The sequence below is a fragment of the Equus quagga genome, chromosome 13 (genome assembly GCF_021613505.1).
Source record: "Equus quagga isolate Etosha38 chromosome 13, UCLA_HA_Equagga_1.0, whole genome shotgun sequence".
In the NCBI taxonomy this organism is placed as follows: Eukaryota; Metazoa; Chordata; class Mammalia; order Perissodactyla; family Equidae; genus Equus; species Equus quagga.
In genome coordinates this window covers 86377770-86402209 of record NC_060279.1, presented here as the reverse complement: position 1 = coordinate 86402209, position 24440 = coordinate 86377770, and the positions used below count along the sequence as shown (strand labels likewise).

Here is a 24440-nt window from a genome sequence, read left to right as displayed (position 1 = left end):
TATTAAAGAGTCTAATTCCATTTTTGACATCTGACTACTCTCTAAGCCTCACTACACCCTCTTCCTATTCTGCCTACCTGGGCAGGACAAGCTGATAATAAAGCCCGAGTGCCCCTTCCCTTAGCACAAGCTGTAGGTTCACACCACACATGAGTACCATCACCCCAGCCCCGTGGTATCTGCCATAACACAAGTCGGTCACCATTCCCTGCTCTGTCTAGCCATTTTTGGAACATGTGAAGTCTACCCTGCTCTCCTAAGAAAGCCTTACTATGTAAAAAAAACATTCTCAAACACTTTAGTTTATGGAGTCATCAGTCTTGACATCCAAACTAAACTCGAGTGGGGTTCCGTCCTGTTCCAGTAGAGTAAGCCCAAGTGCAAACTAACAAAAAACGTGTTGAAGGGTGAACATATGAAATTTCTAATTTATCTATCACAAAAAAATCCATTGTGTATTTTCATTCTTAAGAAGAAAGTCATGAACACTGATCTTTTCAAATTATTTCCCTAAATACTCCAAGCACAAAAAAGATTACATTATTCTTATCCTTATTTCTGAATTTTATTTCCTAATATTTTTCATATCTTTACTATGTTTTTATTTTTAATTTTAATTCATGTAAAGGTGTAATCCATGGTTCTTATTTCAGAACAAAAAAGACATGTAGAAATATAATCATATGGTACATATTCATGAAGGGGGAGGCAGGTTTTAGGGAGGGAGAGTCTGAAATTACTACTATAGTTTTATCATCACAGTGACAGAAATAATCTGGGATACAGTATGGAGCGAATAACTCAAATGCAAATTAGGACTATATATTTCCAAAATTGAAAGTTTTTTTAATCTACAGAGGAAAGTAATTGCTATAGATCCCATTCAACCCAGAAAGCCAAATGATGTATCATTAGTGTTCATTATGAAGTGCTCCAATGAAGTGTAATATGCCTCGGTTAATAGAAGGCACACGATTCATTCAAGGTTACCAAAAAAAGTTTACACTTTTACTTATTGAGACATGAGAACTATGATACATTCTAAATAAAATGGTATCAAAATGCACTTTCAGTGGCCAAATTTGCATCCTTCAAAAGCACTTTCTACTATACTATGGCTCTTTTGATTAAACCGTCCTCTGTAACTCTGTTCAGTTTCCAAAAATAAGACTAATTTTCATTCATTTATGATACACAAGAATTAAGTTTAAAAAGAGGAGACCACCATTCCTCCTCCATTCTTTCTACTATATATGCCATCCTTAGTAAACCGTCATTCTATTCACATGGAAATGTCATTTTCAATGTCTTGGCCTTCTCTGTTTCATGATCATCTGGTAGAGCCACACTTTCCTACAATCATCAACAGAGGCCCACTGTCATACCAACAAATCTAGAGAAGGGGCTGTGACCAGAGAAAGCATGATAATTTAGATAACAGTTTTACACATATTCTCTGCCACTCTCCATGCTCTCAAATTTACACCATGTTGTACTTAAAATTAGTGTCCTAGTTTTTCCAGGTTCCATGGATATGAATAAATACCATCTAATGAAGGAGCTCCTTTCATCTTACTGATCCCTTCCCTGAGACCATCATGGTGAGAAATGAAAAGCATGTATGAAAGTATAACATCAACAGGTTTCAAACTTAAGGTTGTAAGTCATCAATAATAATGTAGCCTTTCAAGAAACCTCAAAAAACTGAAAATATTTTATAAACTAAAGGTAATCAGACCTTTCCACAGATGTCCTTGCTCCATGGACACAAGAGTTTTAAATAATTTTAACTTTTAATTGTCTGTGGAATTTAACATCTGAGGTTGGTTAATCTTCAAAAGTAACAGACTCAGTTGTCTCTAGCATGAATTTTCTTATGTGCAGTCCACTGAGAGAATTGGTTAAACAATTCATCACTTTCCTTATGTTGGTAATATTTCCGTCCGAATATTTCTGTCTGAATTCTTAGGTGTATCATGGGGTCATTGCTTAAAGACCTTGATACCTTTGTACGGTTTCCATCTTATATGAATTCCTTCATGACCACAAACTCGTACATTTTTGATAAAGCTGATCATACTCATTACATTTGTAAGGTTTCTCTCTAGTAAGAATTATGTTCCACAAAGCTTAAACTTTGGGTACACCTTACCATATGTTACATTTGTGTGGGTTCTCTCAAAGATGTATAGTCTGATATCAAGTGAGGTGAGAGCCCTGGGTACTGGCTTTCCCACATCCATTACTTTTATATGGTTTCTCTCCAGGATGGAGTCTCTGACGTTGAGTAAGGCTTGAACACTTGCATAAGTTTTGTCTCAATCATTATATTTGTAAGGTTTCCTTCTGCTATGAATTCTCTGATGATCCCCAAAGCTTAACCTCTGAATAAAAGCAGTGCCACATATATTAGGTTTATAATGTTTCTTTTTAGTATGTATTTTCTCATGCCTTGTAAGATTTGCAAATTGAATAAAAGCTTTGCCACACTCATTGCATTTGTAAGGTTTCTCTCCAGTATGGATTTTCTTATGTTGAGTAAGATTTGAACGCTCCGTAAAGGCCTTGCCACATTCATTACATTTGTAAGGTTTCTCTCCAGTATGGATTTTCTTATGTTGAGTAAGATTTGAATGCTCTGTAAAGGCCTTGCCACACTCATTACATTTGTACAGTTTCTCTCCAGTATGCATTCTCTGATGACTTGTAAGGTTTGAATTTTGACTACAAACCTTGCCACATACGTCACATTTATATGGTTTCTCTCCTGTATGGACCCTCTGATGTCTAGTAAGGTTTGAGCACTGATTAAAGGCTTTGCCACACTCACTGCATTTGTAAGGTTTCTCTCCAGTATGGATTTTCTTGTGTTGAGTAAGATTTGAACGTGCTGTAAAGGCTTTGCCACACTCATTACATTTGTAAGGTTTCTCTCCAGTATGAGTTCTCTCATGACACCAAAGGTGTGAATGTTTGATAAAAGCCTTATCACATTTATTACATTTGTAACGTTTTTCTCCTGTATGAATTCTCTGATGTTCCATAAGGCTTGAGCTTTGGAAAAAAGCCTTACCACACACATTACATTTGTGTGGTTTCTCTCCAGGATGTATATTCTGATGTCTAGTGAGGTGTGAGCACTGCTTGAAAGCTTTGCCACACTCAATACATATGTAAGGTTTCTCTCCAGTATGGATTCTCCTATGCTGAGTAAGGCTTGAACGCTCAGCAAAGGCTTTGCTACATGCATCGCACTTGTAAGGTTTCTCACCAGTATGAATTCTCTGATGTTGAATAAGTTTTGAAGACTGGTTAAAAGCTTTGCTACATTCACTGCATTTGTAAGGTTTCTCTCCAGTATGCATTCTCTGATGACTTGCAAGGTTTGAATTTTGACTACACACCTTGCCACATACCTTACATTTATATGGTTTCTCTCCTGTATGCACTCTCTGATGTCTATTAAAGTTTGAGCACTGATTGAAAGCTTTGCCACACTCATTACATTTGTAAGGTCTCTGTCCAGAATGAATTCTTTCATGATTTGTGAGGTTTGAGCTTTTACTAAAAGCCTTCCCACACTCACTACATTTGTAAGACTTTTCTCTAGTATTTGTTCTTCCATATTGTGCAGGTAACACAGAATATTTTAAAATCTTCCTATATTTATTACAAATGCTTCTGACACTAGGAGGAATTCTTTGAAATGGTGAAACTGAGGAACCATTGTTGATGGACTTCTCAACTTGACTGCATTCATAAATTTTCTCCTCAGTTTGAAAACTCTGCAGTTCAGCCAGGTGTGCCTGCCAACTTAATCCAGTTCTGTTTTCCAAACACTTCATATACTTGTTTCCAGCATCACTTACGTTATTTTTCAGTTTTAACATATTCCTTATAAACGTCTTGTCATGCATGAAATATTGGTATGTATTATTTCTTACAGAAATACTCTGCTTTTGAGGAAAGTTAATCAAGGATTTATTATGTTTTCGATCTACTCTATGAGTAAGATTTTTGTTATGAGTCAAAGGCGCTCCTTTGTAATTTCTCACATCATATCCCCAATCGTTCTTACGCTCACATATGTCTTCCACGATTTCCTCAAGGTCAAAATCCTTAACGCTATGGCTTTCATTTCTTTCCAATGTCACTAGATGGTCTAATTCTCCTTTATTAACGTCCTCACTTGGTGATAATTCTTTTATAAGAAATCCAGCAGAATGGCTTCCTATTAAACAGAGGTGGAAAATAAAGATTTTATATTGAATTACATAATTATACAAAAAATAATACTTACAATGAACATAGTTATAAAGTTTCTGAAGCACAGTCTTCAAACACTATTGTGATATACAGATTTTTAAAATTATTTAATAATTCATCCCATATTAATGTTTTGTCTGAACTTGATCCTAAATTTTCAAAGCACATATTATATACTATATTTTTGGCCATATAACTGGATAATTAAATGATACTCTATAGATAGGGAATTGATCTATGTACTTGCTATTGTATAACTGCAGGAATGAAATTATAATTGAGATTTCAGACTGTCTTCCCTAATCCTTAGTCCTTATAATGTGTGTTTAATAATGTGTGTTGATAGGATGCAAGAAAAAAGACACTAAAAAAATTTGCATATCACAATTATGATTGTGATATAAAGACTTTTGATAGTATTATGTTAATAACATTTTAGTAAACCATGATAATTCTAGCAGGTACATTAATAAGTAACCACTGTTATACAAAATAATAGTCTCTGTAATTCTAAAGAATTCTTCCTAAAGAGCTAAGGAAAGAATTTACATTCCAGAAGGAGCACATAATAGGAAAAATGAAAAATATGTAAAGAATCAGTGATTTTTGGAATATTGGTTTCAGGAAAACACATATTATTAGAAAGTTTAAGAATCAGGGTAGATTGTCTGAAATCTCAATTATGATTTCATGCCTGCAGTTAGATAACAGCCAGTATACAGATCAACTCTGTAACTATGGAACATCACTTAATTATCCAGTTATAAGGTCAAATACATGTATAGTAAATAGTATGTGCTTTCAAAACTTATTATCTAAGGTCAGAGAAAATATCAATATGGAAAAAATTACAATAAGAAAACATACAAGACATAATGCAGGTAAAGGTCAATGTCATAATAAATAAGACAGAAAACTGACATATTTTATTAATGAAAGGTAACTCTTCAGTCCTTACTACATGCCATACAATATTTTAAGCCCCCTAATAGCATTAACTTATTTAAGTATTCTTGAGGTAAATCATTATAATTTTTCACATAAAAAAATGGCCCATGAGGTTTATATATCTATCCCTAGTTCACACAGAAAGCAAATTCAAGAGCCAGGATTTCAGCCTGGGTGTGCAGACTAAGATGGAACGTTCATAAGCTTTAAGCACCAGTGCCATCCAGGCATAGAGATTACAACAGGTCACAACAAACGCCAAGAGCTTAGGAAGAAACGTTTCAAGGGAGCTAAGGACCCGAGTTGCATCACTTACAGTATGACTGTGCCCCCTAGTGCCTGATAACAGCATGAATCATGTACTACACATGTTGACGCAGACAGTGACTAGAGTGTGCTGCTGTCCTGAACAAGCTGTACTGTGTTGGAGTGGGGGTCTTTCCTTCTCAGTGTACGCAGTGTGGGGAGGAGCCAGCCCCGTGGATACCGGGGTGCCTAGGTGCTCAAAATTAGTATCACAGAGGTACCACTATAGTTCTTTCAGATCAATGAAAAATGTGGGGAAAGGCCAGGACTGGGAATTAGAACAGCAAGAGTGAAGGGAAGGGAGTCATGAGCAATATGAGAGCAGTGCCTGTGTGTGCAAATCTAGGGGAATATGACTGTGCTATGGCAGTGAAAATCCTCACCTTGCAAAAAAGACAGGAAGTCATTTAGCAAGAGGCATAATACTGACTCCTTCTGTAGGAACTGTCCTATGGGCATGAGGCAAACAAGGAAGAGATTAAAAAGGGAGACAGTGTGGTGTTATAGGAAGAATGTAGGTTTACCTCTATTCCAGTATTTGCTCTAAAAATGATCAAACTAAATATCCCATGAAATAAGTTTCTAGGCATATACTTAAGAGAGTCATATATGTTTCAGAAGACATGTACAAGATTGTTCTCAGTAAGATCCAAAAGCAAAACGCTGGAAATGGCCATCAAGAGGAGAATGGATGAATTCACTCTGTACAAACATAGCATAGAAGCAATAAAACTCTCTCAAGGGTCCAGCAAAAGAGTGTGACAGTGGGTTCTGATGATCTCTGACTGGGGGGGCACAGAGGTTGTATGGTGGAAACAAAGTTAGCAGAAGGCTTTCCCCAAGGTTTGAACTCTTTGGGGATGCGATTATATTTGGTAAAACATAACTTATGAACTGTATTGTATACTTTTCAAATTAGAAATTTATCAATTTTAACACAGCAAATTTGTTAGTCCAGTGTCCTTGTTTGTTATATAAAAATAAGAATCTTGGGGCCGGCCCAGTGGCACAGCGGTTAAGTTTGCATGTTCCACTTCTCGGCAGCACAGGGTACGCCGGTTTGGATCCCAGGTGCAGACATGGCACGGCTTGGCATCCATGCTGTGGTAGGCATCCCACATATAAAGTAGAGGAAGATGGGCACAGATGTTAGCTCAGGGCCAGTCCTCCTCAGCAAAAAGAGGACGATTAGCAGTAGTTAGCTCAGGGCTAATCTTCCTCAAAAAAAATAAAAAATTAAGAGTCTCTTTTGCTATAATTTTTTAATTATTTGAAATCATATCCTTGGATCTTTTGACATTACAATCCAAGACATATAAAATATATCAGCTGAAACGCCGCTTACTATGTGCATTAGTAGATTTATAGCTATCATTAAGCATCTATAGAAATTAATATTGGTTAAAAGTGAATGATTTCTGATTTCACAAACATCATCAGAAAATAATAGCCTTAAGGGACATTACTAAATGACCTAGAGCACAGAATGGTTGGTATGAAGGGCAGTGTAAGTAGCAGCATTTAAGTGTAGAAACAAATTTTTGGCAGTGCTGTCATAATCCATGGCAGAGGTCTATGTGCAGAGATGTGGTCAGCAACATAAGCAGCCAATAGTAGGTCAACTATCAGGACAGCAATGGGATGTGTGTCAATAAGGACCAGGTGACTTTTTATGGAATTCGTTGAAAAGGAGGACAGGGAACAAAACAGGGTTGATGGGTTAACTGAAATACATAATTCCAAGAACTTAAGAAATTGCCTGGAAACACAAGTGTCAGAAACAGTACTAATAAGGAATCCAGAAAGTGGAAAAAATTGCCTAAGATTTGTATTAAATGAAATGAGATATTTAAGTATTAGGTTAGTACACAAAGATAATGCAAGATGAGTCTTGACACGGAGAATAATTATTAGAATAAACTATTTGTAGCAAAAACAAAAAATTCAGTGAATTTAAGATAAAATTCAAAAGTTATTTTTAGAAAAGTACTAAATATATGGAAGAAGCAAAGTGTCATATAAAAAAAACATGGGAAATCAATTGAGTGGTATTTCTGTGACTAAGATGGTAATGTAATAAAAAAAAAGTCTGTTTTCAAGATATCAAAAATTCTCAGTTTAAAAAAAGGAATAGATTTAAGTTAAAAGTGTAAAACCGAGATGCAACTATACATCTAACAGAGAGGCCAAAATCCAGAACACTGACCACACCAAACACTGGCAAGGATGTGGAGAAAGAACTCTCATTCATTGCTGGCGGGAATGCAAAATGGTAGAGCCACATTGGAAGGCAGTTAGCAGTTTCTTCCAAAATTAAACATACTCTTAGAACACAATCTAGTAATCATGCTCCTTGGTATTTATTCAAATGAGATGGAACCTTATGTCCACACAAAAAGGTGCACATGAATGTTTACAGCAACTTTAACCATAAGTGCCAAACCGTGGAAGCAATCAAGATGTCCTTCAGGAGGTGAATGGATAAATAAACTATGGTACATGCAGATAATGGAAATATTACTCAAGACTAAAAAGAAATGAGCTATCAAGCCATGAAAAGAAATGGAGGAAACTTAAATGCACGTTACTAGGTGAAAGAAGACAGTCTGAAAAGGCTACATACTATTGGATTCCAAGTATATGACAATTTGGAAAAGGCAAAAATATGGAGACAATAAAGAGACCCATGGTTGCAGGGGTTAGGAGGCGCGGAGAGATGAAGAGGTGGAACAGAGGATTTTTAGGTGAGTGAAATTTCTCTGTATGATGATATTATGGTAGATGTGTCATTAAACATTGGGCCAGCCAATGTACAACACCAAGAGTGAACTCTAAGGTAAAGATGGACTTTGGATGATAATGATGTGTCAGTGTAGGTTCATCAATGGTAACAGATTAACCACACTGGTGGAGGATGTTGATAATGGGCAAGGTCTGCATGTGTCAGGGTAGGAAATACATGGGAAATCTCTGTACCTTCCACTTAATTTTTGTGTGACATTGAAAATGCTTGAGAAAATAGTCTACTAAAAAACAAATGTATGTAAACAGTAGATATGAAGTAATATGAAACAGAAGTAAAAGTAACAACTAAGACTATCTTTTCAAAAAATTCTGGAGGTTACACAGGATTTGGGGAAATACAGAGTCATAAACACTCGAGGAAGAAATTCTGCAAAACATATAAGACAATATTCATTCCATGACCCCACAGCCACAAATTGTAAATATAAAACAAAGAACACATGGATATCATCAAAAATATGAAACCAATAAATAAATAAATAATGTTCTTTATAACAGTGAAATTAGCAAGATGAAAGTGGCTTAAACAAAACAAATTACAGTAGTCTTAAAAAATGTAGGCATTAGGGGCCAGCCCCATGGCCAAGTGGTTGAGTTCGTGCACTCTGCTTCAGCGGCCCAGGGTGTCGCCAGTTGGAATCCTGGGCATGGACATGGCACCACTCATCAAGCCATGCTGAGGTGGCATCCCGCATGCCACAACTGGAAGGACCTACAACTATGAAAGATACACAACTATGTCCTGGGGGGCTTTGAGGAGAAAAAGGAAGAATAAAATCTTAAAAAAAAAAATGTAGGCATTGGGGCCGGCCCCATGACCCAGTTCATATGCTCTGCTTCGGTGGCCCAGGGTTAACCAGTTCGGATCCTGGGCACAGACCTACACACTGCTCATCAAGCCATGCTGTGGCTGTATCCCACATAGGAGGACTAGAATGATGTACAACTAGCATATACAACTATGTGCTAGGGCTTTGGGGAGAAGGAAAAAAAAGCAAGAGGAAGATTGGCAACAGATATTAGCTCAGTGCCAATCTTCCTCACACACACACACACACAAAGAAATGTAGCCATTATTCCACGTTATAAACTCCCTGAAAAGGCGTGTCAAAAACATATTTGTTGAGGTGAATAAACAAGAGCACAACAGGGGATAAACAACGTGGCGTAAAGAGTAGTTCAGTCAATGTCTCAGAAATTAGATTGTGTACTTGGACAGTGTTCTCCTTAGGTTAAGTTCCTACACCTTTTATTGCCGATTCACAGCAGATAATCATATTATCTGATCAACACTGCCTTACAGAGGCACTGTTAAATTCCAGAAAAACCAGAACAACTGGAGGCACTTATCATTAGGCTCTCCTGATACTTTCTATGTCAGTATCCTGGGAGATGCTGACCACTCTTCTCAAAGAGTTCAAGACGCACTTCTTTACGTAGCAGGATAATACTGTAACATATTAATCAGTGTTCTCCAAGAATTTTCTGTTACCCAGTAAAAACTCTCCATAGGAGAATCCACAAGTTGTTTATCACCTAAAGGTGGGTTATCATAGCAGAAAAAGAGGATGAAACGTCACACCCTTAGAATGGTGTATTTCAAAAGCAAGTTTCAGAGGCAAAATCTTAGGAGAATGAGAAATCAAGGAGACCAAGGTCTTTCTATGTTCCCTGACAGGGAGAGCAGGAAGAGATAGAAAAATACAAGATATGGGAGTAAAATAAGAGCGTCAGATTTTGGGGGTTTCTTGAGAACAGGCTGTGGGTTATGCCTACAGGCTATGGGGTGAGCATATACTCCTACACAGCAATGGGGACCCAGGAGAAGATCTCAATTTCTAGTCTTTATATTACTTTCCAGTAACAAACTCAACCAATCTCAGATCTTAAAATCCCTTTAACAATCTCAAATCCCATTCCTCTTCCCACACATGTGGATAAAAGAGAATGGAAGAGATGGCTGAGGGGCCTGAATAGGCAGACAGGGCTTGACACAGGCCCAGGGAGTTTCATGGAAACCCAGATACAATGGAAGAGCAGCTATTTTGCTTGTCTATCTCCCGAGAAGTCCTCCCAAGGACACGAAATGCGAATGGAAACTGAAGAGGTCCTGGGGTCAGGACTACAGAGGCCTCAGCTCTGATCTATACGGACTGAGAACCCAGAGAGATCAGGGGGAAGAGGGCTCCTTAGAGACAGCCATCTCGGTCCCTCTCAAACCAAGGGATCAATGTGGTCAGAGGGCCCAGATATCAGAGTGGCGTATGTCATGATAAATCCTTTGCCTGCCTCAGCATGAGATGGAGCATCATGGTAGAATGTCATTTTAAACTCTTACATGTTTGAATAACAGAGTGGTAAGTGCGTGTGTGTGGCTGGCAAGGGAGAGATTTCATTTGAGAGTTTACAAGAAATAAACTGTAATTTTCTCACAGATCTTTCCCAATTGAGAGTTTCCCAAACAATGTTTAACAGAGCAGCTTACTCTGTGCCCATCTGAGCTCTTACTTGTGCTCACATCTCTGTACATTCCCATATGCCTGCATTTTTTCCTATTTCACTTCACTCTCCTTAGTCCAGGGCTGTTTCCCTTGCTCCAAAATGGAGACAATATTCTGCTCAAGAGGGATTTCAACTTACAAGGAAAACCAGAACAGGATATGCTATGCTTTTCCAGAACACATTCCCAGCTCTTTTTCAGCTGAGAGGACGTTATAGATGGGTCTAGAAAAGTATTTCAAAAATCAGTCAGCTGACTGCCTCCTTCTGAATGCTATGGGGTTATTTTAAGTATACAGGTATCCAGCTCTCTCCCAAGAACTACTAAATCAAAAGCACAAAGGTAAAACCACAGAATCAGATATTTTTAAAAATTTGCTATAAGATTTTCTGACTACTACTGTTTTACACCAGCACTAATCAAGCATGAAATGGGCAGAAGTTCCAAAGAAAGGGCTAGTTAAGAGTCCATACGCCACATTATGAAGCCTTTCCTTTCTGAGTCAAAACAGCTTCAATCACTCTCTTAAGAACAGGGATCTGAAACTCAGACAAGCAAGTCAGAGGCTCCGAGGAGACTCACAAGGGAAAACGCAAGGATATACAATAGTAGATACCAATTTCGGGAGGGAAGTTCTCCTCACCCAGGGAGAGCAGGTTCCTGCAGTTCTCCAGCATCACGTCCCTGTACAAGGCCCTCTGAGCGGGGTCCAGGCTTTCCCACTCCTCCTGAGAGAACTCTACGGCCACGTCCTTGAATGTCAACTGTCCCTGAAAGGAAGGCACGTTTCACCACGTGGACAGGGAGAGGGCTCTTATTGTGACACAAAATGAGAGAAGCAGAGATGTGCAAGGACTGACTTGACTGCAGTGAGTGCTCTCACGGATCCATGTAAGAGAATTTTGAGCATGTTTATTATTTTTAACTGAGGTGAAATTCACATAACATAAAGTCAGCCATTTTAAGGTACAATTCAGTGGCATTTAGTACATTCACAATGTTCCTGTATCTAGTTCAAAAACATCTTTATCATCCCAAAGGAAATCCATTACCCATTAAGCAGTTGCTTCCCATTCCCCTCTCGCCAGTCTCTGGTAGTCACTAATGTGCTTTCTGTCTCGATGGATTTACCTATTCTGGATATTTTCATATCAATGGAATGGTACGAAATGTCTGACCTTTTGTGTCTGGCTACTTTCACTTAGAATAATGTTTTGGAGTCGTCCATGGTGTAGTATGTATCGGTATTACATTCTTTTTTAGGGCAAAATAATACTGCATTTCATGATTATACCACATTATATTTATTCATGCATCCATTGACGGACATCTGGGTTATTTCCACCTTTTGGCTAATGTTAATAGTGCTATGAACTTTAATGTACAAGTATGTGTTTGAATACCTGTTTTCAATTATTTTGGGTATTACAGGGGAGTGGAATTACTGGGTCACATGCTTTAATTTTTTAAGGATCTGCACATTGTATGCCACAGTAGTGACACCATTTTCCAGCAATGAACCAGGATTCTAATTTCTCCACATCTTTACCAACACTTGCTATTTTCTGCTGTAGTATATTCATCCTAGTGAGTGTAAATGATACCTCATTGTGGTTTCGATTTTGCATTTTCCTGATGACTTATTTCAGTGAATATCTTTTCCTGTGCTTATTGGTCATTGTATATCTTCTTTGGAGAAATGTCTATTAAAGTTCTTTGACCATTTTTTAATTGGGTTCTTTGAATTTTGGTTGTTGACTTGTAGGAGTTCTTCACATATTCTGGATACTAGACACTGACCAGATATGTGATTTTCAAATATTTTCTCCCATATGGTAGATTATGTTCTCATTTAGGTGACGGTGTCCTTGAATGCACCAACATTTTTTTTTATTATTTTTACTTTTTTGAGGAAGATTAGCCCTGAGCTAACAACTGTGCCCATCTTCCTCTACTTTACATGTGAGACACCTGCCACAGCATGGCTTGATGAGCACTGCTAGGTCCATACCCAGGATGTGAACCGGCTAACCCTAGGTTGCCAAAGCAGTGTGTGTGAACTTAACCACTGCGCCACCAGGCCAGCCCCTGCACCAACATTTTTTTATTTTGATGGAGACTATTTTATCTGTTTTGTCTTTCTCTCTTTGCTTTTGGTGTCATATCTAAAAATCCAGCACCAAACCCAAGGTCACTAAGATTTACCCCTATGTTTCCATCTAAGAGTTTTACAGTTTTAGCTCTTATATTTAGTCTTTGATTCCTTTTGAATTGATTTACTTACATGGTGAAAGGCAGAGGTTCAACTTCATTCTCTTTCATGTGGATATGCAGTTCTCCCAGCACCATTTAAGAAACTATTCTTTTTCCACTGAGTATTTTTGGCACCTTTGTAAAAAAGGAATTGACTATAGATGTATGGGTTTACTTGTGGAATCTCAGTTCTATCACCCTGATGTATATTTTTATCCTCATGCTAGAACTACAATTTGATTACTCTAGGTTTGTAGTAAGATATGATGTCAAGAACTGTAAATCCTCCAGCTGTGTCCTTTTTCATGTTTATTCTGATCTTTTGGGGTCCTTATCAATTTAATATGAATTTCAGGAGCAGGTTTCCCATTTGTGCAAAAAAGGGTGTTGAGATTTTGCTGGGGATTACATTGAACTTTTATATCACTTAGGGGAGTACTGCCATCTTAACAATACCAGATCTTCCAATTCATGAATGTTGGACATCCTGACATTTATTAAAGTTTTCTTAAATTTTGTTCAGTACTACCTTCTGATTTACAGTGTATAAATCTTCCATTGCTTTGGTTACATGTATTCCTATTCTTTGTGATGCTATTGTAAATGGAATTGTTTACTTAGTTTCAATTTGTTGATTGCCACTGTACAGAAATTCAACTGAATTTTGAGTGTCGATATTGTATTCTACAACTTCAGTGAACTTGCTTATTATCCCTAAAGTTTTTTTTGAAGATTCTTTATGTACTTCTAAATATGAGATTATGTATACTGTGAATAGAGATAGTTTATTTTCCAATTCTGACGCTTTTTATTTCTAGTTCTTGTCTATTTTCTCTGGCTAGAACTTCCAGTACAATTTTCAAATGTAGTGGCAAAAGTGGACACTCTTGCCTTATTCATATCAGGGGAAAGATTGCTGTCTGTCACCAATGAGAATGATGTTAGCTGTGGGATTTTAATAAATATCCTTTTTCACAGTGAGACCGTTCTCTTTCATTCCTTTTTGAATGCTCTCTGTTTATTCTGGGATGGATGCTCTGTATACGTCTGTTAGGTCCAGTGGATTTACAGTGTTGCTCAGTCCTTTATTTCCTTACTGATCTTCTGTCTGGTTATTCTATCTATTATTGAAAGGGGACTACTGAGGTCTCTAAATATTACAGCAGAACTGTCTACCTATCTTCAATTTTTGCTTCAAAAAATGCGGGGCTTTCTCATTATATGTATATGGTTCATAGTTTTATCTTCTGATGGGTTGACCCTTTTATTGATATACAACCTTCTTTAACATTTCTGTTAACAATTTTATGACAAGTCTATGCAGTCTTATATTTGTGTAGCTACCCAGCTAGGTCTGCTTGCTATCCGCATGGAATATCTTTTTCTATCCTTTTACTTTCGATCTATTTCTATATCTAAAATGAGCCTTTCGTAGACAGATACAACGGAATCATGTTTTTTTAAAAATTAATTCTTCCAATCTTTGCCTTTGAATGAAGAGTTTATTTGCATCGAAAGTAATGACTGATAAAGGAGGAATTACCACCGCCACTTAGCTATTGTTTTCTATGTCTAATGTCTTCTTTGTTTTCTAATTCCTCCCTAACTTCCTTCTTTGTGTGTGTATGTCAGGGTGTGCCTACCACTTTGATTCCCTTCATATTTACTATTCTGTACAGTTTTTAGTTATTTTCTTGGTAGCTACCTGGGGGATTGCAGTTTAGAGGCACACCTCATTTTATTGTGCCCCACTTTATTGCACTTTGCAGATACTGTGCTGTTTACCAGACTCTCCATCAGCAAAAAAATTACAACTCGCTGAAGGCTCAGACGTCATTTAGCATTTTTTAGCAATAAAGGATTTTTAAATTATGGTATGTACATTGTTTTTTTAGACATAATGCTACTGCACACTTAAGAGACTACAGTATAGCATAAACAGCTGTTATATGCACTGGGAAACCAAAAACTTTGTGTGATTCCCTTTACTGCAATATTCACTTTATTACCATGGTCTGGAACTGAACCTCCAGTATCTCTGAGGGATGCCTGCACATATGAAACTAATAATACTTGAGTTTCAGTTGATATTTAGTTTTAATACAAGAATAGCTCCTATAATGTCTCCCTTATACTGTTGTCAAAAATTACTTCTTTATACATTTTGCACTCATAAGAGATTTATAATTATTGCACTACACATTTACCTTTTAAGCCATATAAGAAAAAAAGAGTTGAAAACCAAAAAATACAATACTGGCTTTTATATTTACCTATGCAGTTACCTTTACCAGTGTCCTTTATTTGTTCCTACAGTTTTGAGTTACTGTTCGTGTCTTTTCCTTTCAGCCTAAAGAACTCCATTTAGTATTTCATGTAGGATAAGCATCAGCATAAACTCCTTCAGCTTTTGTTTCTCTAGGAGTCTCTTAATTTCACTCTCAACTTTTTTTTTTTAAAGATTTTTTTTTTATTATTTCCTTTTTCTCCCCAAAGCCCCCCGGTACATAGTTGTATATTCTTGGTTGTGGGTCCTTCTAGTTGTGGCATGTGGGACGCTGCCTCAGCATGGTTTGATGAGCAGTGCCATGTCCGCACCCAGGATTCGAACCAACGAAACACTGGGCCGCCTGCAGCAAAGCACGTGAACTTAACCACTCGGCCACCGGGCCAGCCCCTCACTCTCAATTTTTAAGCTCGGTTTTCCTGATATTGAATTCCTGGTAGATTTTTATCTTTCCAACTTTAAATGTCATCTCACTGCCTCCATAGCTTCTGATGAGAAATAGCCTGTGAATCTCATTGAGGAGCTCTGTACATGAGAAGTTATTTCTCTCTTGCTACTATCCACATTCTCTTCCTGTCTTTTAACAGTTGATTATGTGTCTTGCCAAGGGTGTCCATGCATTTATCATCAGTTGTTGTTTCTTGGGTGTGTAAATTCATATTTTTTTTTAAAGATTTTTTATTTTTTTCCTTTTTCTCCCCAAAGCCCCCCAGTACATAGTTGTATATTCTTGGTTGTGGGTCCTTCTAGTTGTGGCATGTGGGACGCTGCCTCAGCATGGTTTGACGAGCAGTGCCATGTCCGCGCCCAGGATTCGAACCAACGAAACACTGGGCCGCCTGCAGCGGAGCGCGTGAACCCAAACCACTCAGCCAAGGGGTCAGCCCCTGTAAATTCATATTTTTAAAATAAATTTGGGAGGTCTTCAGCTCTTATTTCTTCAAATATTCTTTGTGCCCTTTCCTGTTTCTCCTTTCCTTCTCAGACTCCTATTATGTGTACGTTAGCATGCTTGATAGTGTCCCAAATGTTTCTAAGTCTCTGTTGACTTTTCTTTTTTCCCCTTTCTTCTGCTCAGACTGGATAATTCCAGTTAACCTATGTTTAAGCTCACTGATTCTTTATTCTGATTATCAATCTGTTGTTGACATCTTTCAGTGAACTTTCAGTTTCAGTCATTGTATCTTTCAGCTCCAGAATTTCTATTTCATCGCTCTTCTGTAATTTCTCTTTATTGATATTTTCTCTTTGTTGAAACATTGTTCTCCTACTTTCCCTTAGTTCTCTGAGCATGATTAAAACAGTTGATTTAAAATCTTTCTTTAGTAAGTGTAACGTCTGTGCTTCCTCAGGAACCCCATCATTAACCTAGCCAATCATGGTCATATTGCCCAACTGGAGAAATCTTCAGATATCGGTAGTTAAGTTGGCCTGCTCACAAGCAGCCACTGTGGCATCCTTTACAAGACTGAAAAACCATAAATTACACGTGTCTTCATTAACAGAATGCTCCAATGAAGATCGAAAACAGCACGTTATCCTTATGTTTACTAACATGAAAACAACTCCAAAACATATGGTATCTCAATACTGAAATTTGCGGAATAAAAATCTGCACAAAATATTTACCAAAGGATATTTTCTAAAATCACATTATGATATGTAAATGCATTTTTATAAGACTAGCACTAAGGAAAACGAGCACTCTGTTCCTGACAGAGACAGTAAGTCATAGTGGAACACGTGACAGGGAAGGGGCTATTTGACTGGTTTCTACACTGTATCACTGCGTTGAGCTGAACCACAAAAACATACACAAGATATTTAATGCAAAAAAGCGTAACATTTAAAACAATTAGTGGAATCAGATTTAGGCTCCAGTCTCTCTGATGACAGGAAGTTCTGCTCCTATGTCTTGGCTAAATTATAACCATTTTTATCTAAAAAACCTACTGCAGGAAAGTCCCTAAATGAACACTAGGGTCTTTGTGACATGGACGTGCTGTGAATAATTTAAAGAATGCTTACTATTAGCTAGATTCTACATTTTAAAATTAATTATGTAATAAAACACTCTCTCTATTCCTTATTTCTATTTCTGAACTTCACATTCTATTCCAAAGTATTAATATTTTGGAGTCAGGAACACACCGATTCACCTGTTTATCTTCAAATGCATTTATAACATCAGACAAAGCACGTTTCCCCCATCAGTCTTCTTTTCCAGAGTTTCCTAGGTATTTATGCACATTAATACATCACTTTCATAAGTGGTCTCTTTAATCCTGGTTTACACAGAACTCAAAGGGCATCCAGATGGAGCCCTACAGAATCCTTAGTGCCCAACCTCACTGACACCACAGAGCCCACTCCCCATCTCTAATCCATGCTGAGTATACCACCCTTCACAGGATGATCACCTAAAAGAAGCCTCTTTCCACGTTCCATGTCACTGGGTCACAATGAGATGGAATCTGCGTGGAGCTGAGAGGAGATTGAGGGAAGGGCCTGCACGTGAGTCAACATTTTAGGCAAGACACTTCAGAGACAGAGAAAATCAACAAGTGTAAGACATGGCATTTTAGGAAGGACAAAACAGAAAAATCAACTAAGATTATGACTTTTACCTGGCAAAGAGCCATTCCTTCCTCTGTCTGTCTTCTTCCTCTGGGATTTTCAGCTTAGGTTATTCTGTTTGACAAAAACATGTTGTTCAATGCTTAGAATCAACACACTCCTACTTCCTCTGCCACAAGTATACACATAGGGAGAACCTTAATATAGGGGAAAGATGACTCTTTGCTGCCCACTGCAACCAACAGATGCAAGGAAATAAACTCCATACAGAGACCAATAAGTTAGTTTTTCACCCATTTCTTCAGAAAGCCCTCCCCTCCTGCTGAAACCCACACACTCTGCTGCAGCTGCATTGTCCTTAGTCCGCTTGGCACTCAGCCAAAGGAAACTGCCTCATCCAACTTTTTTTAGCTCCTCCCTCGAGAGCCAGCATCCAGTGCCTGGTAGATGCAGGATATAGCAGCCTCTCCCTTCAGTCACTTTGGACCAACTCTGACAGCTCACCAAGCTCCAGGGTTTCCTGAAGTAACTACTCTGAGGAGTTTAGACTTTTGTGATGAGGGTGATGGGAAACCCTAAGAGGTTTTAATACTACGAGATGATACCATCAAACTTAAGATTTACAGATGATACAGAAAGAAAGAGAAGCTGAAGGAGAGGCATACCTCTGCTCCTGCCTCTTTCTTAATGGTTTTCATTCTTTTTGGAGGATTGGGACACATTCCAAATTCTAACTCTACCTGGGCACCCTCCCCCAGAAAACTATCAAATGCAGACAACATGCCCACTTTTGAACATCATGTCAGGGGTACCATTTGCTCAGACCCAGAATTCCTGGTCTGCTCTATCATCTCCATGTTACAGGTGGGTGCACCGAGGCTCAGAGGGGGAGTAAGTTTACGAAGGTACCCTGAAGAGGGCTGAGTTCACTGAGCAGAACTAGGTGTAAGTGGTGGCCTGCAGACGGCACCTGGATAGGGTACTAAGAGTTTGTTCTAATTCCAGATTACCTTTCATATTCTTGAGCAAGAGAAGCTTCTCTTTCATTGGTTTAATAAAACCCTAGCACTTAATTCCTCTTTTCCAGAAAAATATAAAAAAATATGAAATTACAAACAGTTACTAGGCCTGGAAAACATGAACAAGGGTCACCTGGAGATGGGCTCTAAGCAATCACTTCATATGGAACAGATGGGATCTCCTGGCATACAGTTCTACATCCACCCAGCCCACCTTCAGCCTCTGCACAGAAAGCACACAGGGGACTTGAGGGAACATCTACTTGGTTGGAGACATCAGCTCAGAGGTCACTAATTTAACAGATCACTTTAGGGAAGAAAGAAGCTCTTGACTATTAAACTGGGTGAGTAGGTTTTGAGTGTTAAAAGATTATCAACGTCCTTACCAGATGCCTAGTGAATACTGTGAAGTTCTTTACAGACATCAAAGAAGAGTTCCAACATACAACAGAGTAGAAAGCATATAAATCTCAGACTCTGAACAATAAAATTAAGAGGGAGGGGCCAGCCCCATGGCCGAGTGGTTAAGTTCCCAAGCTCTGCTTCAGCAGCCCAGGGTTTTGCCAATTCAGATCCTGGGCACTGATATGGCACTGCTCATCAGGTCACACTGAGGCAGTGTCCCACACAGCACAACCAGAGGCACTCACAACTAGAATCTACAACTATGTACTGGGGGGCTTTGGGGAGAAGAATTAAAAAAAAACGAAGAAGATTGGCAACAGTTGTTAGCTCAGGTGCCAATATTTAAAAAAAAAAGGGAAAATAATTTGGAAACTAAAATAGTCCATTAGATTCTGAGATTAAACTTAAAACAAGGTTAAGGATACTTCATACTTAGAAAAGAATGACATGAGCCACAGGTGACAGTCCTCCCCCATTTCTTGACAGGGAAGAGGGTGACCTGGAATTGACTGAGCTAAGTCTCTGCCCTCAGGGTGCACAGGGGCTGCAAATGGAATCCTCTTCTGGTGCAATAAGTACAAAATGCAAATATCTCATAATACCTGCTTTTGTAACTCTCACTCACTTCTGCATAATTTAACCAGTTCAACAAATCTGAAATTAATTAGGTTACACAGCCACAAATCAGTACTACTTGACAACCTAATATCCCATATCCAATCAACTCAATACTCCCTGGGTTTGGGTCCCCCACTTTCTCCACCACTGTGTGTTTTGTTCTCTGTATTTGTCTCTGTCCTGGTTCTCTTCTCTCCTTTGCCCATTTCCGTGTTTCTCCCTGTTTCTCCGCATCCTCTTGTTTCCCTCTCTCTCTGTTCCTCCTCCTCCTACAGTGTTGGGACCACTCTGTTGGAACCTCTATTTCAACACCTGCTGTTCTTTCTCCCTAAACTTTCTGGTGACCCTCTAACCCCATATATTTCCGCCTCTTTCTCTCCATCCCTGTCCCCCTCTGCTCTCCCTGGAAGGGACGAAGGGCACGCATCCACCTCCTGAGCGAGGCCTTTACCACGCGGTTGGGGGCGTCGGGCGTCAGAGAAAGAGTTTGAGCAGCAAAACGACGCGGCAGCCGGTCGCTGTCTCCGTGGACCGAAGGCAGAAAGGTCGGGTGGCACCTGCCTCGGAGCGATTTTAACCGGAAACGGACGCGACTCGCGGAGCCACAGGACTCGGGGCGTCTTACGGCGACGCCGCAAAAGGCGAGAGGGACGAACTCACGGCGCCAGGGACGAGCGGGTTCAGAGATTCAAACGTACGGGGCTACCCCCGAGCCCGGGTTGGAGGATGGGGGCCTGAGGACTGACAAGCACAGGTACGAACCAGAAAAACGGACTCACTCACCATAGGGCCCATTGTTCCGCGCAATCCGCTTCCGGGTCTGCAGAAGACTGCACATGCGCGCGGGCGTCGGGGCGGGGCCGACGGGGCGGGGCCTGGGGGCGCGGGGTCTTGCTCTCCTCCCACTCAGGTTTCCGGAGGCGCTTGTCCTTCCCTGAGGGTGTAGGGGTCGCTCTTTAAGTTCCTTTGAATCTGGTGTCCTTTGCAGCCGGGGTAGGTCCAAAGTTAGACAGTCGTAAGCCGTTTATCCTGGAAGCGGAGATATTTCCTCTTACCAAATTGAAAACGGTTTCCGTGAGCGCCTTTTGACGGGCGGAGAGAGACGCGTGTCCTATGAGTGCAGCTCTGAAGAGGGGACCCGGGGCGGGGGCGGGGGCGGGGGCGGGGTCCGGAAGGTCGGAGACGCCAGACAGTAACAGCTGCTGCTTTTAGCAAAATTCGGAGTTGTCTGTGTAGGTGACAGAAACTAGAATGTGACATGAAATGCAAAACTGAGCCTGTGCGGAATGTGCAATTTTATACTAACCCCCCAGAACGGAATTTCTCTTTCTGTTCCCTTTGCACGTGGGAGGCAGAGACACAGCCCTGCGCTGGGTTCCAGGGACTGTATGGGGCCAGGCCCTGGGCTGTGGGGGCAGAGCGCTGAGACAGTGCTTTAAAAGAACAAAAATTTCTTCTTGTATGGATAGAAATTAATTTCTCTCTCTTTAAATTTAAAGTGTTATACTAATCCAGACTTCTGGAGATGAATTAATAATCCAAATACGTTTGAGCCGTGCTGGATGGCGTCCTGTGTTTTGCTGAAGTCGTTAATTACTAAATATAATGGCAATTTCAAGTTTTAAAATTTTATTCTCAGTTAACTGGAAGAGTATTTTTAACCTGAAAATTGTATTAGATATTTTAACCAATCTTTTTGTTTTCTGTTTCTGAATGTTTTATGTCACGTGCACATAGTGAGGCTTGTAAAAGGTGGGCTCTTTTGGAGCTATTTGGCTCTGCTTTTAGCTAATGAAATATTAAGTCTGAAATATTTCCAGAGACATAAGATAATGATGTCTGTTCCTTTAGGGAACCATAAATGCAAATAATAAAACTAGTTTTTCACATTTGCAATAGCATCACTTATACCCTTAATAATTTTTAACTTGAAGTGTGCGAGTTAATAGCTCCTTTTCTGTTCCCTGTGGAAATTCTGAAGGTGACGCTGGCTGGATTTTGATCAACCAGATCACACCTGTACAGGCTCCAGAAATTTCTGAAAGGTTAGTTTCAATAAACAGCACTCTTCTGTGTTCTTCAGAACTAATCGTTTCTCCAACTTTTAAGAGGTTTTTTTCTCATATTATTTTGCCGAGGTTTTATTTTTTTTAAGTAATTAAATGCCTGAACTCAAATGGATTGAAACTTTGGAAGATAAATTTCTCTTGAGCAAGAGAATAGAAGCGACCTTTCTCTTGTCCCTGTCTCCCCAGGCTCCCTGGGCTGAGCTGACTTCCCCTGAGCTCTGGTCACTGCAGGCAGACAGACTTTGAAGTGAATCTCTGCTAAGGAGCCAGGACTGTGAACCATTTGGGGTCAAGAGGTCCTACCTGAACGCCCCATCTAAATTTTCTTGAGTCATCTTGCCTTACATGGGGGCCCCTAATCCAAATTTTTTATCAAATATTCTCCTCCCATATTTACACATAACACGTGCTTGGTAATTTTCCTTTGCAGCTGAAGTGCTTGCTCCTGGGCCCAGACAGGAAACTTATTGGTTGGAGGCTCCCATGCTCCATAAGAGAAGCTGAGCCCATAGATGGTGTCTGAGTAAACCAAGGTCTAGCTACCACTTCCTTGGCTCTCTTTTATTGGCTGGGAAGTAAATCTCATAAGAGGTGAGGGGTGAAAACTCTGAGAGAACATTTGAGTATAACTTCCTTTATATATATTTTTTATTAATATAGTGATAATAAAGGGAAACCTCATTTAAAGTGGAAGCAGGAGACCAGAAGGGAAGCTACCATGCAGTACCGCTTGAGGTCAATTGCAGGAAAGATAGTCAATTACAGACCCCAACAGAAAGAAGTCATCAACAGGAAGGCAGTCAATTACAGACCCCAACAGAAGAATCAACAGGAAAGAATCATTAATTACATAAGAATCATTAATAAAGAGTCATTAATCAATAATTAATTGCATCCCAAACAGAAATCTACTACTCGTGATACAGCAACCGGGCCCATGAGAAACCATCACTACCCTGAACTCTTGCTTCTCTCCAATGGACTTTCATTCAAAACAATCCCTCCCAATTCCTCCTTTTTCTCTGTAAAATAACAGTACTCTCTCTTATTTACTGAATTTCCCCATGGTTCACCACAGCCTGCACATTCTGAATTCTTTGGCTATTCCTGAATAAACTTGTTTTCCTGGTAAAATAACTGGTTGTTTTATTTATTTATTTATTTTTAGATTTTATTTTTTTTCCTTTTTCTCCCCAAAGCCCCCCGGTACATAGTTGTATATTTTAGTTGTGGGTCCCTCTAGTTGTGGCATGTGGGATGCCGCCCCAGCGTGGCCCGATGAGCAGTGCCATGTCCGCGCCCAGGATTCGAACCGATGAAACACTGGGCCGCCTGCAGCAGAGCGCATGAACTTAACCACTTGGCCACGGGGCCAGCCCCTGGTTGTGTTATTTTTAAGGTTGACATATGGTGTCCAAAGTGGGATCCGAAGGAGGTAACCCCCAAGAGTTGGAACCCTTGGAATCTAGCTAGGTCCCCTCACCAAGCCCCTTGAGCTCATTGCTTGGTGATTCGCTGCCTACCTTTGGCTTGTTGAGTCTCCTCTTGAATTTCAAGCTCCGCTTCCTTTGTGTTTGGAGCTCTCTGACTTTTATTCGAGATGGCAGGAGGCTTTGTCCTCTCGGGGAAGGGACTTTGTCCTCCTTGTTCAAGGTTCTGTCCTTGAGTTCAAGATGTCATTCTTGGTGAGTACTTCATTGTTTTCTGAAGGTAGCACAGTTCCTTTTGGCACTCAGTCTTGCTGAAAATTCAGGGGTTTTCTTTGGTTTTCAGATTCCTTTTGGAATCAGGGCTGGGGATCTAGCAACTTTTTGTTTTATTCCTTTGGACATCAGGGCTGGGATTGTAGTACATTTTTGGGGTTTTCAGAGGAGATTTCAGAAATCGAGTCCCAGTTATGTAACTGGTCTGAGGAAACCCTCCCTCAGGAACTCTGGCCGACTGGCCTCGTTTGGGCTGAGTACTCCTCAGGGAAGACCAAGAGGCTAGGGCAAGTGTTGAGGATGATTCTCATGTTTGTTTTGGAAATTACAACTGTAATTGACCTAAACCTCCTGGGCTAGTTGTTTACTCAAAATAAGAGCAAAACGATGGATTGAGGCTTAAAAAGTTCTATAGACCAATGTCACATGCCCCAAATCAAAGGACTGATGTCATTCTCCCACAGGCCCCCTACTTCCTTGCTTCTCCCTGACATCATGATCATATCCAAGTCTGCTTCCTCTGTGCCGGTCTCCATGTGGCTGATCACAGTTGGAGAAAAGCATACACCCAAAATGGCTGGTCTCACTTAATCCCTGGCCCTACTCCTCTTGCATTTCCCTATTTTTCCATCCATACCTGTGCTCTAGAGCCCCTGAGAAGTCCAATTCATCCTCTTCCATCTT

At 39.7% G+C, this 24440-nt stretch overlaps 1 protein-coding gene and 1 long non-coding RNA gene across 2 annotated transcripts; one reads left to right on the top strand and one right to left on the bottom strand.

Annotated features, from left to right (window-relative positions):
* Nucleotides 1–145: 145 nt before the first annotated feature.
* On the bottom strand, nt 146–20846 carry LOC124251517 (zinc finger protein 677-like). Its single transcript, XM_046684389.1, has 4 exons — nt 20768–20846; nt 17993–18056; nt 11442–11595; nt 146–4231 (listed from the first exon to the last, which is right to left on the bottom strand). Exons 2-4 carry the CDS (start codon nt 18005–18007, stop codon nt 2319–2321), a joined length of 2082 nt encoding a protein of 693 aa, XP_046540345.1. The 5' UTR covers nt 18008–18056; nt 20768–20846; the 3' UTR covers nt 146–2318.
* A 23-nt stretch (nt 20847–20869) lies between these two features.
* LOC124251546 (uncharacterized) lies at nt 20870–23169 on the top strand. The gene is made up of 3 exons (XR_006891773.1): nt 20870–20977; nt 21966–22029; nt 22958–23169. It is a non-coding gene; the product is annotated as an uncharacterized LOC124251546 (long non-coding RNA).
* The last annotated feature ends 1271 nt before the right edge of the window (nt 23170–24440 follow it).